The sequence below is a fragment of the Bombina bombina genome, chromosome 6 (genome assembly GCF_027579735.1).
Source record: "Bombina bombina isolate aBomBom1 chromosome 6, aBomBom1.pri, whole genome shotgun sequence".
NCBI lineage: Eukaryota > Metazoa > Chordata > Amphibia > Anura > Bombinatoridae > Bombina > Bombina bombina.
Window position 1 is genome coordinate 958,070,040 of NC_069504.1, and position 14,559 is coordinate 958,084,598.

At 35.5% G+C, this 14,559-nt stretch overlaps 1 protein-coding gene across 1 annotated transcript in view; it reads right to left on the reverse strand.

Annotated features, from left to right (window-relative positions):
* The window catches only part of DIAPH1 (diaphanous related formin 1), a gene marked incomplete in the record, with an annotated part of 803,068 nt that extends 788,746 nt beyond the window's left edge, over positions 1–14,322 (reverse strand). Inside the window, 1 exon segment of the mRNA XM_053718607.1 lies at positions 13,949–14,322. Coding sequence (XP_053574582.1) covers positions 13,949–14,071 — 123 coding nt within the window.
* Between the last annotated feature and the right edge of the window lie 237 nt (positions 14,323–14,559).

The following is a 14,559-nucleotide window of genomic DNA, read 5'->3' on the forward strand; positions in this document are numbered from 1 at the left end:
GCAGCGCTTACTTGTTGTGTGAGGTATATATTAAAATAATGGTGTTAACTTTCCTTTAAAACCTGTTGAAATAGTGAGGTTGTTTGTCTTTAGCAATGATAACCCTGTGACTGCCAAACACAGAGCCTTGTCTAGCAGTATGTACTTTGTTCCTTGCCATCTGCTTCGTGCAGTGCATTTATATGGGACTCATTAATACATTGTTAACCACAGGCAGAAAAAGAAAGTCACAGGAAGTCATGCAAGAAGGAGATAATGCAATTAAAGCAGCATTTTATGAGCTCTTACTGCTGCTGGATGTATGCTGAATATTTAGCCATCACAACATTTTTAAAGCAAGTTTTCTGTGTTAATACAGGTAGCCCTCAGTTTACGCCGGGGTTAGGTTCCAGAAGGAATGGTTGTAAATCGAAACCCAGTTTATAATGTAAGTCAATGGGAAGTGAGGGAGATAGGTTCCAGGCCCCTCTTAAAATTGTCACAAGTAACACCTAATACATTATTTTTAAAGCTTTGAAATGAAGACTTTAAATGCTAAACAGCATTATAAACCTAATGAAATAATCACACAACACAGAATAAATAATTAAACTAAATTAAATGTACAAAAACATTTGCTAATCAGCATTATAAACCTAATAAAATAATCACACAACACAGACTTCACTTGCATTTTTCTGCAAATAGTTATTTCTATGCATTCCAATCTGGACTGATTTATAGACAGGAAGATCTTGTTCCTTTGAAATCTGCTCGATAGCTCAGGTTTGGTTAAACTGATTAATTTCAGCTTGCTTGGCTTTGCTGCAACACAAGCGGACAGCTCCACCTACTGGCTATTTTAATAAATGCACTGCTTCTCAATGCTTTTCAATAGCAGTCACATGACTAGAAAAAAAGGTTGTTATTCTGAAACGGTGTAAATTGAACTGTTGTAAAATGAGGGCCACCTGTATGTTCTTTAAAATGCTGCCTTTCTGGGGTTATGTTAACTCTGAGATCAGCATCTTCAAACTCCTCCAGAGTAATCTACATAGAAGGTGATTGGTGCATACTCATCAAGCATGCACCTACTGTGATTTAAAGGGACATAGAGGGTTTTTTGTTTAAAACAGAGTATTGTAATGTGTGTATAATATATATATATATATATATATATATATATTTTTTTTTTTTTGTTATTGTTCTTTCTATGCTGACATTTTTTGGTCTTATGTTTGTGGGCTGTGTCACTGCCCACCAATAGAGAGCTGAGGGAGTTTTCCTCATTAGTCAGTGAGCTTCTAGCCCACGGCCTAGCTGGACAGACATGCTATTCCTGTTAGTTTCAAAACTAAAATAAACAGCTTTAACAAACTTTTTCTTGAAGAAAAAAACCAAACATAAATAACATCTTTCATATGTGTGGCAGATTCATGCTGAAGTAAACATCTGTTAACCCTTTAACTGCTGAGCCATTTCCCCCAGTGCTAAGCCGTTTTGGAATTTTTTAGATGCAGCTTATATTTTAAGCCCTACTCCAAGCCATTTTTCAGGGAAAAACACACAGATTCAAACTATACCATAATTTCACACGTGAGAAATCTACAATAAGATGTTGTAAACATGTATATTTGTAATAAAACTTGAATAATCAAGGTTGTAATAGTTTGTGTATGTGTTTTCTAAACTCTTTTGTCAAAAGAAGAAGTTATCCTCATGTAAATTAGGGCCTTTGGGTATACTTATATAACTTTGATGTGCACATAGTGGTTCAAATCAAATAAGTGTACATTTATTCATGCCATGTGATCATTATTACCACAGTGATCACTTATATTGGGACGTTATAGTAAGGATTGGGGGGTCTTTATGCCTTTTTGACACCCTGTAAAAGTGTAAAGTGTGTATAAAACTAGATTAGGAGTAGCACGGACGACTGAAAAAGATGCTGATCTCAAACTGATCACCTTGGAGGTGGCATTTGATTTAAAGTAAAAAAACTCATGATTCAGATAGAGCAAGAGAAAAAACTAATACATGTTATCAAACATCAAATATACACACGTGAGTTGGTGATTGCTGACAGCTGTCACATCATACAGTGGTTAGGGAAATAAAAGGAACCCTTGAAATCCAATTAAAAAAATACTGTTCATTTGAATCTCAAAGTAAACGTTACTGCATTGTCTCTTCAAACAAAAGACTTTGGACATTATGGTTCAGATAAATACTTACAGTATCACAAGGACTAGAGTTTGCCTTTAAAAGATGTCTACAACTTTCAAAAGGACATTTCATCAATAACCTCAAGCAATTAGGTCATAAAAAACAAAAACAGCCACAGCAAATGAAGAGGGCCACAGATATCTTCATAGAGATTGAAATAAACAAATATATTTTTATTAGCCTAAGGGCTAAATTTATTAAAGTGATTGTAAAGTTTAATTACTGCGCAGTATCTAAAAATAATCTTAAAAAAAGGGGCACTTTAATTCATTAGCCACGAGCTGGACGCCAAAGGGGGCAGGCAACGAATGAATCCAGTATGAGATGCAGGCAGAGGAATGGCGGTATGTTTACCATAACGCAATGGTAAATATTTTAAAAAGAAGTGTCATTGTAAAGTTTAATGAATTAAAGTGCCCCTGTTTTTAAGCTTATTTTTAGATACTGGGCAGTAATTCATTAAACTTTGCAATCACTTTAAGCTTCATTTGCAGCTTTTTTGGCTATGTGGAGTAGGTTCGCATGAGTGAGCCTGCTGCCACATATGTAAAGGGATATGAAACACAAAAATCTTCTTTTGTGATTCAGACAGAACATACCATTTTTAAAATGTACTTCTATTATCAAATTTGCTTAGTTCCCATGACATTCTGTGTTGAAGATACCTAGGTAGGCATGTGGAGCATGGCAGGAAATAGTGCTGTCATCTAGTACTCTTGCAAAATTGCTGCCACATAGCGCTCCAGAAAGAGTACAGCTCCTAAGCATACGTTCCTGCTTTTCAACAAAAGATACCAAGAGAACAAAGAAAAATTGATAATAGAAGTAAATTAGAAAGTTGTTTAAAGTTGCATGCTCTTTAGAAAATGAAAGGAAGGGTTTCATACCCCTTTAAGAAGCAGAAATCGCTTCTCAGAGGTGGTGAGATCAATCACCCTGACACTCGTCCTTTTGGGGTGATTGACATTCCCTGCTCTAGCACAAGGATCCTCTTGTGCAATGTTAAATTTCGCCGTGCAATGCAACATCGCAAGTGGCGATTGCAGATGGCCAGTTTCACTACTTGCAAACCTGTCTGCCTGCAGGGACAGTAAATCTAGCCCTTAGTGCCTGCTTTTTATGGACAGTATATAAGACATAATGTACTTTATAAACATTTACAAAGTTAAATGAACTGGAACATCACTGAAATAATTAATTCTTCCCCAAATGTACTTTCCATTAGTTTGTGAAAGAGAACTCTGAGATGAAATCGAGATAGCTGAACCTACAGAGAGTTTTAATACAATTTCTCATTTAAAAAGTGCAGCAATTCTCACTTAAAACACAATAACAATAAATAATGACTATGCTGCCACTTCACATCATAATCCTGGTGCCAATGCCTGTAAATCACAGTATTTAATATCTTACAGTAATCACTACTGTCATGTGCACATTACAAATTGAAACAATAAATAAAATAATTAAACATTCATTGGGAAAAACAATAACTTGCAATTTCTTATAGTTAGGAACATCACTAAGTTATGAGTCATGGGCATCCAGTGAAATTTTTTTTTTTGGAGGGGGGCAAGAAAAACACAAAAAAACATAAAATCCCCTGAACATAATAACAGGAGACATTTGTTTGCTGTACAAGCTGCACAGCATTTAAAAAAAATGGTGGCTCATTGGAGTGAAGTGTCTGTTTACGTTTAGCTTCAAGAGGCAAAATTCAGGGGGGGGGGTACATCTGTCTCGCTCTTGCTGTCCCCAAGCTGACACCTATGTTATTAGTTATGTGACACATAAAAGAAACTTGACCTACAGCTTTACCCTTTCCCTACAAAGCAATTTCACAAACTGAAGACGTTAGAACATTCATTTTAGTGTATGTCAAGGTTTTTTGTTTAATTTGCTTTTTTTTTGTGAGTTAACTGCTCAACGTGTGTTTTCCTTTAATATGCATAACAAAAAATACTTTAGTATGTAGAGACACACCCCAAAATGTCAAAAGGTCATCACACAGGAAACAAAACAAAAAATGTGTGCTTTTCTCTAGGGTAGATGGCAGTAGTTATGGAGGAATCTGAGTAAGTGGAATAACTCTTATTGAGGGCTTATGTGTGAAAATGTCAAATTTTGGAGATGACTTTAAAAAGGTACAAAAAAAAACAAAACTACAGGAATTGGCCAAGGCCTAGATGTGTGGAGCAAACGTAAATTCTGAGACAAATCCACCCCAGGTTTGTGTGATGATTAGGCTGCTAACAGTAACAAATATTTGGCGGGTGCGGATAGTGGATTAATAGAGCAAGAGCAAGTATTGAAGAAGATAATCCCTAAATAACATAAGAACATCTACAATGAGATAGTGACACAAGCAAGAAGAGAAGATGACAGTATTGGTGAAGAGCAGATCTGAGTGTCATCAGCAATAAGATTTTTAGAAACCCTCATGACATCATTAGATAACCTATAGGGTTGGTATGTAGAGCAACAGGAGTAAGGAACAAACTGATTTAAAATTTACAAGCCATACAGAAAATTGAGGTTTCTGACATACATTTATAAGGAAGTACATTTAGGAGCCAGTGCTTGAGTTGTAGTTACTTTAGTTGTTTGGATTTGTTAAAGAGAATGTAAATTGATGCTAAAGTGCCCGGTTTTTAAAAATTTTATTAAAAACAGGGGCACTTTAATTAATCAAAATTTACATTTCACTCGTGTTGAGAAAATACTTACCTTTTAATCTTGACAGCAGCTCCAGCTTCCTCCGGTCATGCCGATTCAATGCCATGATTGGAGGAAGCAGGATTCCTTATTTTAGACCCAGGAAGAGGCTTTGCGACGGGTGGAGGAAGCTGGAGCTGCTGTCAAGATTAAAAGGTAAGTATTTTTACAACACGAGTGAAATGTAAATTTTGATGAATTAAAGTGCCCCTGTTTTTAATCAAATTTTTAAAAACCGGGCGCTTTAGCATCAAAATTTACATTCACTTTAAGCAGTGCAATATATAGTCTGATATAATACCCCTTTAAAACGTAATATACTTATTATCACAGGGTTCCAGGGATACCCTTAGCATTTGCAGGGCCCTGAGTAAGACAAATTTGCAGGGCCCCATAGCACAGCGCTCTTATTCCCCTCCATCTGTGTGCCCTGCTCCCTGTATGGCCCACCCCTGTCCAAACATTCAGTGTTACCTTTTTAAAGAATAACAGTATATATTACACCTCATACTAGGGCTGCGCGATTAATCAGCGCGCAAAAAACGCAAGAGTATGCAATTTTTAGCCCCGCCCCTATGACATACAGAAGGGGGCTCATATAGGCTAGCCCTCCGCTGCTGAGTGAACTGGGTCTGTCTCTCCCTGTGCAAGCACCTTCTCTCCCCTCTCACTATGGCTGTCTGGACTCCTGAACCTTGTGGAGCGCTCAGTGGTCTCCATAATGGCACTGAGCTGGCCCCAAGCTCTCCCCACAGAGGTTAGGCTAATGTAATTTGCCTGTAGAAAGCAACGATCCACTCATTAAATGGGTAAAAAAACACTTTATACAAAACTTGTTTAAAAGCATAAACGGAAGCTCCAAGGATAGAACAAAGCGGGCGTTCTTTTAAACAAGTTTTGACTAAAGTGTTTTTTTTACCCATTGAAGGAACCCCTCCCTTTATTCTTTATGTCATTTGCCTTTCTTTTAAAGTGGAATCTTAGGAATTTGAGAAAATCGAGATTAAATTGTAATCGCGTTTTTTGGGTCCAAAATCACAATTTTCATTTTTGCCCATATCAACCAGCCCTACCTAATACCGTAAAGGGATATCAAGAGAAGGAAGCACATTTGAAAATAGAAGTTAATATAAAGTTTGACGAATGTGTGCCTGGTTTTTAAAAATCCTATTAAAAACAAGGGTACTTTCATTCAAACTTTACATTTCACTCGTTTTGCTAAAATACTTCCCCTACCCGTCGCAAGCCTCTTCATACGTCAGCAATGACTAATCTGGCTTCCTCCAATCACGGCTCCCCCCCTCCCCCCGAGCAAACAGTGCCTGAGGCCAAGCCGTGATTGGAGGAGGCCGGATTCGTCATTTTTGACATATGAAGAGACTTGCGACAGGCGGGCAAAGTGCTGGAGCGGCTTTCAAGAATAAAAGTTAAGTATTTTAACAAAACGAGTAAAATGTAAAGTTTGATGAATGAAAGGAGGTAGTGAATACCAATACTCTAGATACATTTAAAAATAGTCTGGATACATTTCTGTCTATAAAAAAAAATCATGGATATGATTGCAAGTATCAAATGGGTCACCTTTTAGTGGGGTTACTTAAGCTTAACTGGAGCTTTTTGTAAGTATTTTAGATTTGTATAGGTTGAACTCGATGGACTTCGGTCTTTTTTCAACCTTATCTACTATGTTACTATGTAAAGTGCCCCAGTTTTTAATAGGATTTTTAAAAAAATGGGCACACATTCGTTTTTTACATTCACTTTAAAAGTGTTTTCTCTAAATCATGCAAGTTTAATTTAGACTTTCCTATCCTTTTAAAAGAAACATGAAAGTGAGCTATTTAATCACGTTAAAATAAATTTGTATGAAAAAGTTTCTGATAAAGTTAGGTATTTTGAGTTTAAAATTAACAGTGCATGTTTGCATTATACTGGCCCATGGGATAAAAAGCCCATCACTGTGTTGAAGGAGTATGGCATAAATCACGCAGGCATCAAAACGTTTGTTTGTTTTTTTGTTACCAAAATAGATTTCAATTAAAAAAGAAACGGTGTAGATGCAACAAAGATACCATGTCTTTAAAGGGACATGAAACCCAAAATAATTTTCTTTCATGATTCAGACAGAGCGTTTATTTTTAAACAACTTTACAATTTACTTCTATTATCAGATTTTCTTAGTTCTCCTGGTATAATTTATTGAAAAGCAGGGATGTAAGCTCAGGAGTGTGGTGTGTGTCTATACAGCAGCAGTTTTTCACAGCTAGACCATGTTAGTTCATGTGTGCCATATAGATAACATTGTGTTTAAGGTTCAGCACCGATTGGCTAAAATGCAAGTCTGTCAAAAGAACTGAAATAAGGGGCAGTCTGCAGAGGCTTAGATACAAGGTAATTACAGAGGTAAAAAATATATTAAAGGGACAGTATACACTCATTTTCATATAACTGCATGTAATAGACACTACTATAAAGAATAAGATGCACAGGTACTGATATAAAAATCCAGTATAAAATGGTTTAAAAACGTACTTAGAAGCTTTCAGTTTAGCTCTGTTGAAAAGGCAGTTGGAAAGCCCACTGCAAGTGGGAAATAAGACACTCCCCCCTCCCCCTTCTTTTACATATGAAAAGACCCTTTACACAAACAGGAGCAAGCTGGAGAAGGTAGCTGACGGTATTTAAATAAAACTTTGGGGCTTGGTTAGAAGTCTGAAAATCAGAGCAATGTTCTTTAAAAATAAGCAAAATTATACATTTTTAAAAAAAAAAAAAAAACTTTATGGGCTTTATAAATAGATCATCTACAAAATATTTATGCAAAGAAAAAATGAGTGTATAATGTCCCTTTAAGATAACGTGTTGGTTATGCAAAACTGAGGAATGGGTAATAAAGGGATTAGCTATCTTTTTAAACAGCAATTCTTGAGTAGACTGTCCCTTTAATGTTGAGGAATCTGTGATGATGAACCTTTTGCCTGATTTACTTGTACCATGACAATGTTTGCTGTATTCTTTTTTATTGTTCTTTGTAATTTCAATGATTGTTTGTATAATGAATGTTTTTAGTTTTTATTTTCTTGAAAAAGATAAAAAAAATAAATTAAAAAACATAAACATAGGATGAATAAAATAGAGGAAACAATATTGTAGAGTTGATGTCCTCAGGGGGGCAATAAGGGAGTAATACAAATCTATAAAATGTACAAAGTCTCCTCAAACTATAGTACAGCAGTATGCTAAGGAACAATGTTCCCCTCTTGTTCCTCAATGAATGATAATAAAAATGTATTACAGTCTTGTTTGTATCTTGGTAACCAATGCAGTTGCAGGACATTAGTTGTGCACAAGTTTAATTTCACTGATCCTTGCACAAAATAACATACCTAGCCCTGTAATCATTCTGTCCCAGTCTGCCTTCTCTCTCTAATTTCTATTTATTTTACCCCCCTCCCATGGCAATGAAAAATTTATCCGCAAATTACAAATAATTACAATAATATTAAATTGCTTCTCTTTCAATGTCCTGTATAAAAACGTATTTTTGGGGAAAAGGGTGGAGTAACCAGGGCCTCTAAAAAGACAGCTACGAACTGAACTGTTGCATGAACCTTGACATCACTATTTTAAATTTATAAGCAGCATACCGCCACAAATAAAATATTGTACTGAATGTATTAAAGGGACAGAATCCCAACATTTTCTGTCATGGTTTAGTTAGAACATACTATTTTAAACAACTTTCAATTTACTTCTATTATCAAATTTGCTTAATTCTCTTGTTATCCTTTGCTGAAGGAACAGCATTGCACTATTGGCAGCTAGATGAACACATCTAGTTAGACAATCACAAGAGACAAATATGTGCAGAAAAAAATAGAAGTGAATTTTAAAAAGTGTCTTAAAATTAGACAAACTGACTGAATCATGCAAATTTAATTTGGACTTCCCTATCCCTTTAAATAAAGGTATACAGTACATAATGATCTTTGTATAGAAGGTAAAACAGGCTATTTCCCTATATATGTGACACATGTTTAAAATAATCTGACAACCCTACTTTATTTTTTTAAACATCTGTAACATTCCAAGTACTCGTTTAAAGGGACATAAAGCCTGAAGATTTTTTTCCATGATCCAGAGCATTTTAAACAACTTTACAATGTATTTATTTTATCAATTTTCCTTCATTTTCTTAGTATCCTTTGTTGATTCAGTAGCAATGCACTGCTGGTAGCTATTTGAATACATTGGGTGAGCCAATGACAAGAGGCATATTTGCAGCAACCAGTCAGTAGTTAGCTACCAGTAGTGCATTGATGTTCGAGCCTACTTAGGCAACAAAGGATACCATGAGAATGAAGCAAATAAGATAAATAGAAGTAAAATTGTAAAGTTGTTTAAAACCATAAGAGTTTAATTTTGACTTTCATATCCCTTTAAAGACCTCTTGCTTCTGTGTAAAGATTATATTGGGAGTTATACCAAAATAGAATTTATACCAAATCAGGATTCAAACCAAATACAGGTGGCCCTCAGTTTACAACGGTTCAATTTACACCGTTTCAGAATAACAACCTTTTTTCCAGTCATGTGACTGCTATTGAAAAGCATAGAGAAGCAGTGCATTTATTAAAATAGCCAGTAGGTGGAGCTGTCCGCTTGTGTTGCAGCAAAGCCAAGCAAGATGAAATTAATCAGTTTAACCAGACCTGAGCTATCGAGCAGATTTCAAAAGAACAATATCTTCCTGTCTATAAATCAGTCCAGATTGGAATGCATAGAAAGAACTGTTTGCAGACAAATGCAAGTTAAGTCTGTGTTGTGTGATTATTTTATTAGGCTTATAATGCTGTTTAGCAAATATTTTTGTTCATTTAGTTTAATTATATATTCTGTATTGTGTGATTATTGTATTAGGTTTATAATGCTGTTTAGAATTTAAAGTCTTCATTTCAAAGCTTTAAAAATAATGTATTAGGTGTTACTTATGACAATTTTGAGAGGGGCCTGGAACCTAACTCCCTCCCTTCCCATTGACTTACATTATAAACTGGGTTTCAATTTACAACGGTTTCGATTTACAACCATTCCTTCTAGAACCTAACCCCGGCGTAAACTGAGGGCTACCTGTACTTGTTTGATATAATTGTGGTGTAAAACATTGGCACATGTATAGAATCTGTGGGGGGACATATCACTAATGACTGCAGAGATGTTTTAATTTTCTTTTTTTTTTGGACTGACTCCACAAAGCTGGATCCTCTGGTTCTCTTACTTTAATATAAACCCCTAACTGAAAACAACTAAATTTCATATAACCTTAAAGGGATACTAAACCCATTTTTTTTTTCTTTCATGATTCAGATAGAGCAGCAATTTTAAAGGGACACTGTACCCAAAAATTTTCTTTTGTGATTCAGATAGAGCATGCAATTTTAAGCAACTTTCTAATTTACTCCTATTATCAATTTTTCTTTGTTCTCTTGCTATCTTTATATGAAAAAGAAGGCATATAAGTTTTTTTTCTTGGTTCAGCACTCTGGACAGCAGTTTTTGATTGGTGGATGAATTTATCCACCAATCAGCAAGGACAACCTAGGTTGTTCACCAAAAATGGGCCGGCATCTAAACTTACATTCTTGCATTTCAAATAAAGATACCAAGAGAATAAAGAAGATTTGATAATAGGAGTACATTAGAAAGTTGCTTAAAATTGCATGCTCTATCTGAATCATGAAAGAAGGGTACAGTGCCCCATTAAGCAACTTTTTATTTTACTTCAGTTATCAATTTTTCTTTGTTCTCTTGCTGTCTTTATTTAAAAAGCAGGAATGTAAAGCTTAGGAGCCTGCCCATTTTAGGTTCAGCACCCAGGATAGCTTGCTTATTGGTGACTACATTCAGCCAACCAATAAGCAAGCATAACCCAGGTTCTGAACCAAAAATTGTCCGGCTCCTAAGCTTCACATTCCTGCTTTTTAAATAGAGATAGCAAGATTACAAAGACAAATTGATAATAGGAATAAATTAGAAAGTTGCTTAAAATTGCATGCTCTATCTGAATCATGAAATATTTTTTGGGGATTTAGTGTCCCTTTTAAGATCAGCTGTAACTTCCCATAACTTCCCCAAAACGCAGCCACTGCACCATGAACTAAACTTGCTCTATCCCCTAGCATGTTAGTTGCTAACCAACTGTGGTTGTAAGACCTATATAGTAATCTTATATATTTGCTCTTCCTCCTCAAACTTATCTTTAACTCAAAATTTTCTTCTCAGAGAAGTTCAAAAACATTGTCTCACCTTATGGGAGTTCCCTTGTGAACATTTGGCTTCAACCAATTTTAGTTAAAGGGACGGTTTACTAAAAAATGTTTGCCCCTTTAATGTGTTCCCAATGATCCACTTTACCTGCTGGAGTGTATTAAATTGTTTACAAGTATTTCCTTTACCCTTATATTGGCATTAGAAATAGTTGATTTAGCCTGTGGTATTGCAACCTATTCTGAAAATTTCTGGCCTTAGGTCAAAGCTATAGATAAGCTGTGTAAACACAGCCAGGAGAAGAAATTACACTCCCAGTGGGGCATAGAAGAGATAAGATAATAAAAATGTTAATTTTCCATTGTTCTCTCAGAGTATTGGTCTTTGGTTTACGGCCAGATATAAAATAAGGAAGCATTTATATGTACACAATGTGATAAAGTAATGAGATCTGATTATACCTACAAGCTTAACCCATTGTATTAGGTTGTGGCTTCAAAACACAAAACCAGCTATTTAATATACACACATAAATCTTAAATAGCAAATTATCATCCATTTTATACTCTGCAGTTGGTAAAAAAAAAAAAAAGGAACTGGAAACACATTAAGGGAAAAACGATTTACAGTATACTGTTCCTTTAAGAATACCAAAGTTCTTGAGTTGATGTTACTTATGTTATGTAATTTTTGTTCTTAAAAAAAAAAACTAACATCTGTATTTAATATGATAAAAATAAAAAATAAAACATTTAGGGTCATTGTATGATATAAGATACCTACTCCCACACATAATTAGCTGTAGAAATTGTGAAGTGCAACATTTAAAAATATATTAAATATATAATTCCTTGAGATTATTTGTTACTAGAAACGAAGTTCACAAAACTGCATACAAATTCAGTACTTATACAAAAAGCAAACTGTTATAGAAAAACTAATAAATAGCATTACAGAAATGTCATGTTAGCAACACTCTAGTATATTCTGCAAACATCTCTACGAAATTTAAAACAACAAAGTATCATAGGTAAAAATGCAAAAGTATTGTTTCTTAAAAGGACAGTCTACTTGAAGAATGTTATTGTTTAAAGAGATAGGTAATCCCTGTATTAACCATTCCCCAGCTTTGCATAAACAGCACTGTTATATTAATATAATTTTACCTCGGTGGTTACCTTGTATCTAAGCTTCTGCAGACTGCACCTTTATCTCAGTGCTATTTACAAACTTTCAGTTTAGCTAATCAGTGCTGATTCATTTGTAACTACACAGGAGTGAGCACAGTGTTATCTATAAGGCACACATTAGCTAGCACTGTATAGCTGTGAAAAAGCTAATAAAATGCAATAAGATAAAGGCGGCCTGCAGGGGCTTAGAAATAGGCAGAGATTTAGAGTTTTAGACATTATAAAGGATATTGGTTGTGAAAAGCTGCAGAATCGGTAGTAAAGGCGTTCCCGATCTTTTTAAACACTAAAACAAAACAAGTAGACTGTCCCTTTAAAGAAAGGGGAATCTTAAATTCTTCACTGTGAGAAACTGGAAAAGCAAGTTCCTTGCTACTATAAATAGAACCTTTCTTACAGTTAAAAAATGGTAATTAAAACCCCTTATGTAAATGAATATTTATGCAAAAACAGTAACTTAAATTTCAGGCTTATCTCCACTTACAGTTTTATAATAATTCTAAAATGTGATTCTAACCACCAATAAAGAGGGCCTTTTGGACTCCAATTTATAGACATGAAAGTATTATATATTTGCCAAGTAAAAAGTTTCAGGTTGCTTCCAAATAAATCACAAATCATTACATGATGGGTATTGCATAAACCTGGCAGCTGTTAAAGTAAGAAACTAGTTTTACAGGGTATTAATATCAAAATACAAAACAGAATACAGTGTTCTGTTATAAGAAGTACAATATGGCCATGGTGTCATTGCAACATGTTGTTTTGCAATATACACCACCCATCAGTTACAAAGAGAGTTTCCAAAAAGTAGCAACGCTCACATACTACTTGATGCCATAGAAAGCACACTGCAGATCACTGGTTGTCTACCAGCAAGTGGTATTCTTTAGCTCTCTCTAGCAACCAATTGTGTTATGAAAAGAACAATGACAAGTTCTAACAAACATTTATTTTGTGTGGTATCATCTGAAGTGACCTACTCTTGCATAATGCAAGCAAAATTTGTAATATTTCCATAGAAAGGCAATACTGCTACAAGCAGAAGTTCTGTGTGACAGTGACAGCTTTATTGCCATTGCACTGAAAAGTTACCTCTTGTTGATAGTATTCTATGAAGGAAAGACTCCTATTAACCCCTTGCTGGCAAATAACTGCTCCCTTTCAGTCAGTGGATTAAAACAGAAAACTAACATGTCTACCAAAAAGTAGTATACATGATCACCTGTGTGCTTGTGTTTACAGTATGTTTATAATATGTAACCATTTAACATTATAGATAATGTGTCATCAACTTGTCAATTAAAAATAGATCTTATTTTAACCACCTATTGATAGCATTAAATCAACTGACTAATAAGTAACTCCTTGTCTGTCATATATTACTGCAAATACACTGCTTAGTAATGCGTTGCAGCACTTTCTGACAAGTAAGAGATTAGACCTTTGTTGCTAGAGTATTGGGGGTTAAAACTACCTAAGCAGGCTAATGACACTGTAAAAAGGTGACATGCATGTCCCCAGCTTCTATAGGTCATGCTAGTGTCAGCACATATTCCAACACTCACAAATTTCTTAGACTTTCCATCTCCTCCTTCTTCCTGGTTTTTCAGTTTCTTTTTTTCCTTGGTACTTTTGTAGGCTCCAGGAGGCACCCCTCCAAATCCACCTCCTCCGGCTGGCGGATCCATGCGGCAGCCGGTTTTCTCTGTCCAGGCCTCGCAGGCAACGTATGGGATACAGTGCGGTGTGGACTGTCTACCCCGCCACACGCAGACTTTGTCACTTGCCCCCTAACTTCACGCTTATTGATGGAACTCAGGGTGTGCTGTGCCCCTGCCCGGTGTGCTATACGATCCGGTATCACCAGTAGTTCCTGTGTAGTATCAGACTGTGTATCCCCAGTAGTTCCTGTATCCCTCTCTCACACACATGCACCAGCATTCAGCTCCAAACCCCTCCCCAGTCTCTTTCTCACAACCTCTCTGCCATTTTTTTCCATTAAGGTGGACTAACGCAGTTAAAATATATTCGGCACAAACGTAACATAATAAATAAAAGAGTATGGTAGTAATAAATGTATACTGTATTTATCTGTAAATCATTTTTATACTTTTCCACGCCGCTTGGGTTTAATCAGTACACAATTTTAATATATTCCCGCTTAAAACAACTGTAC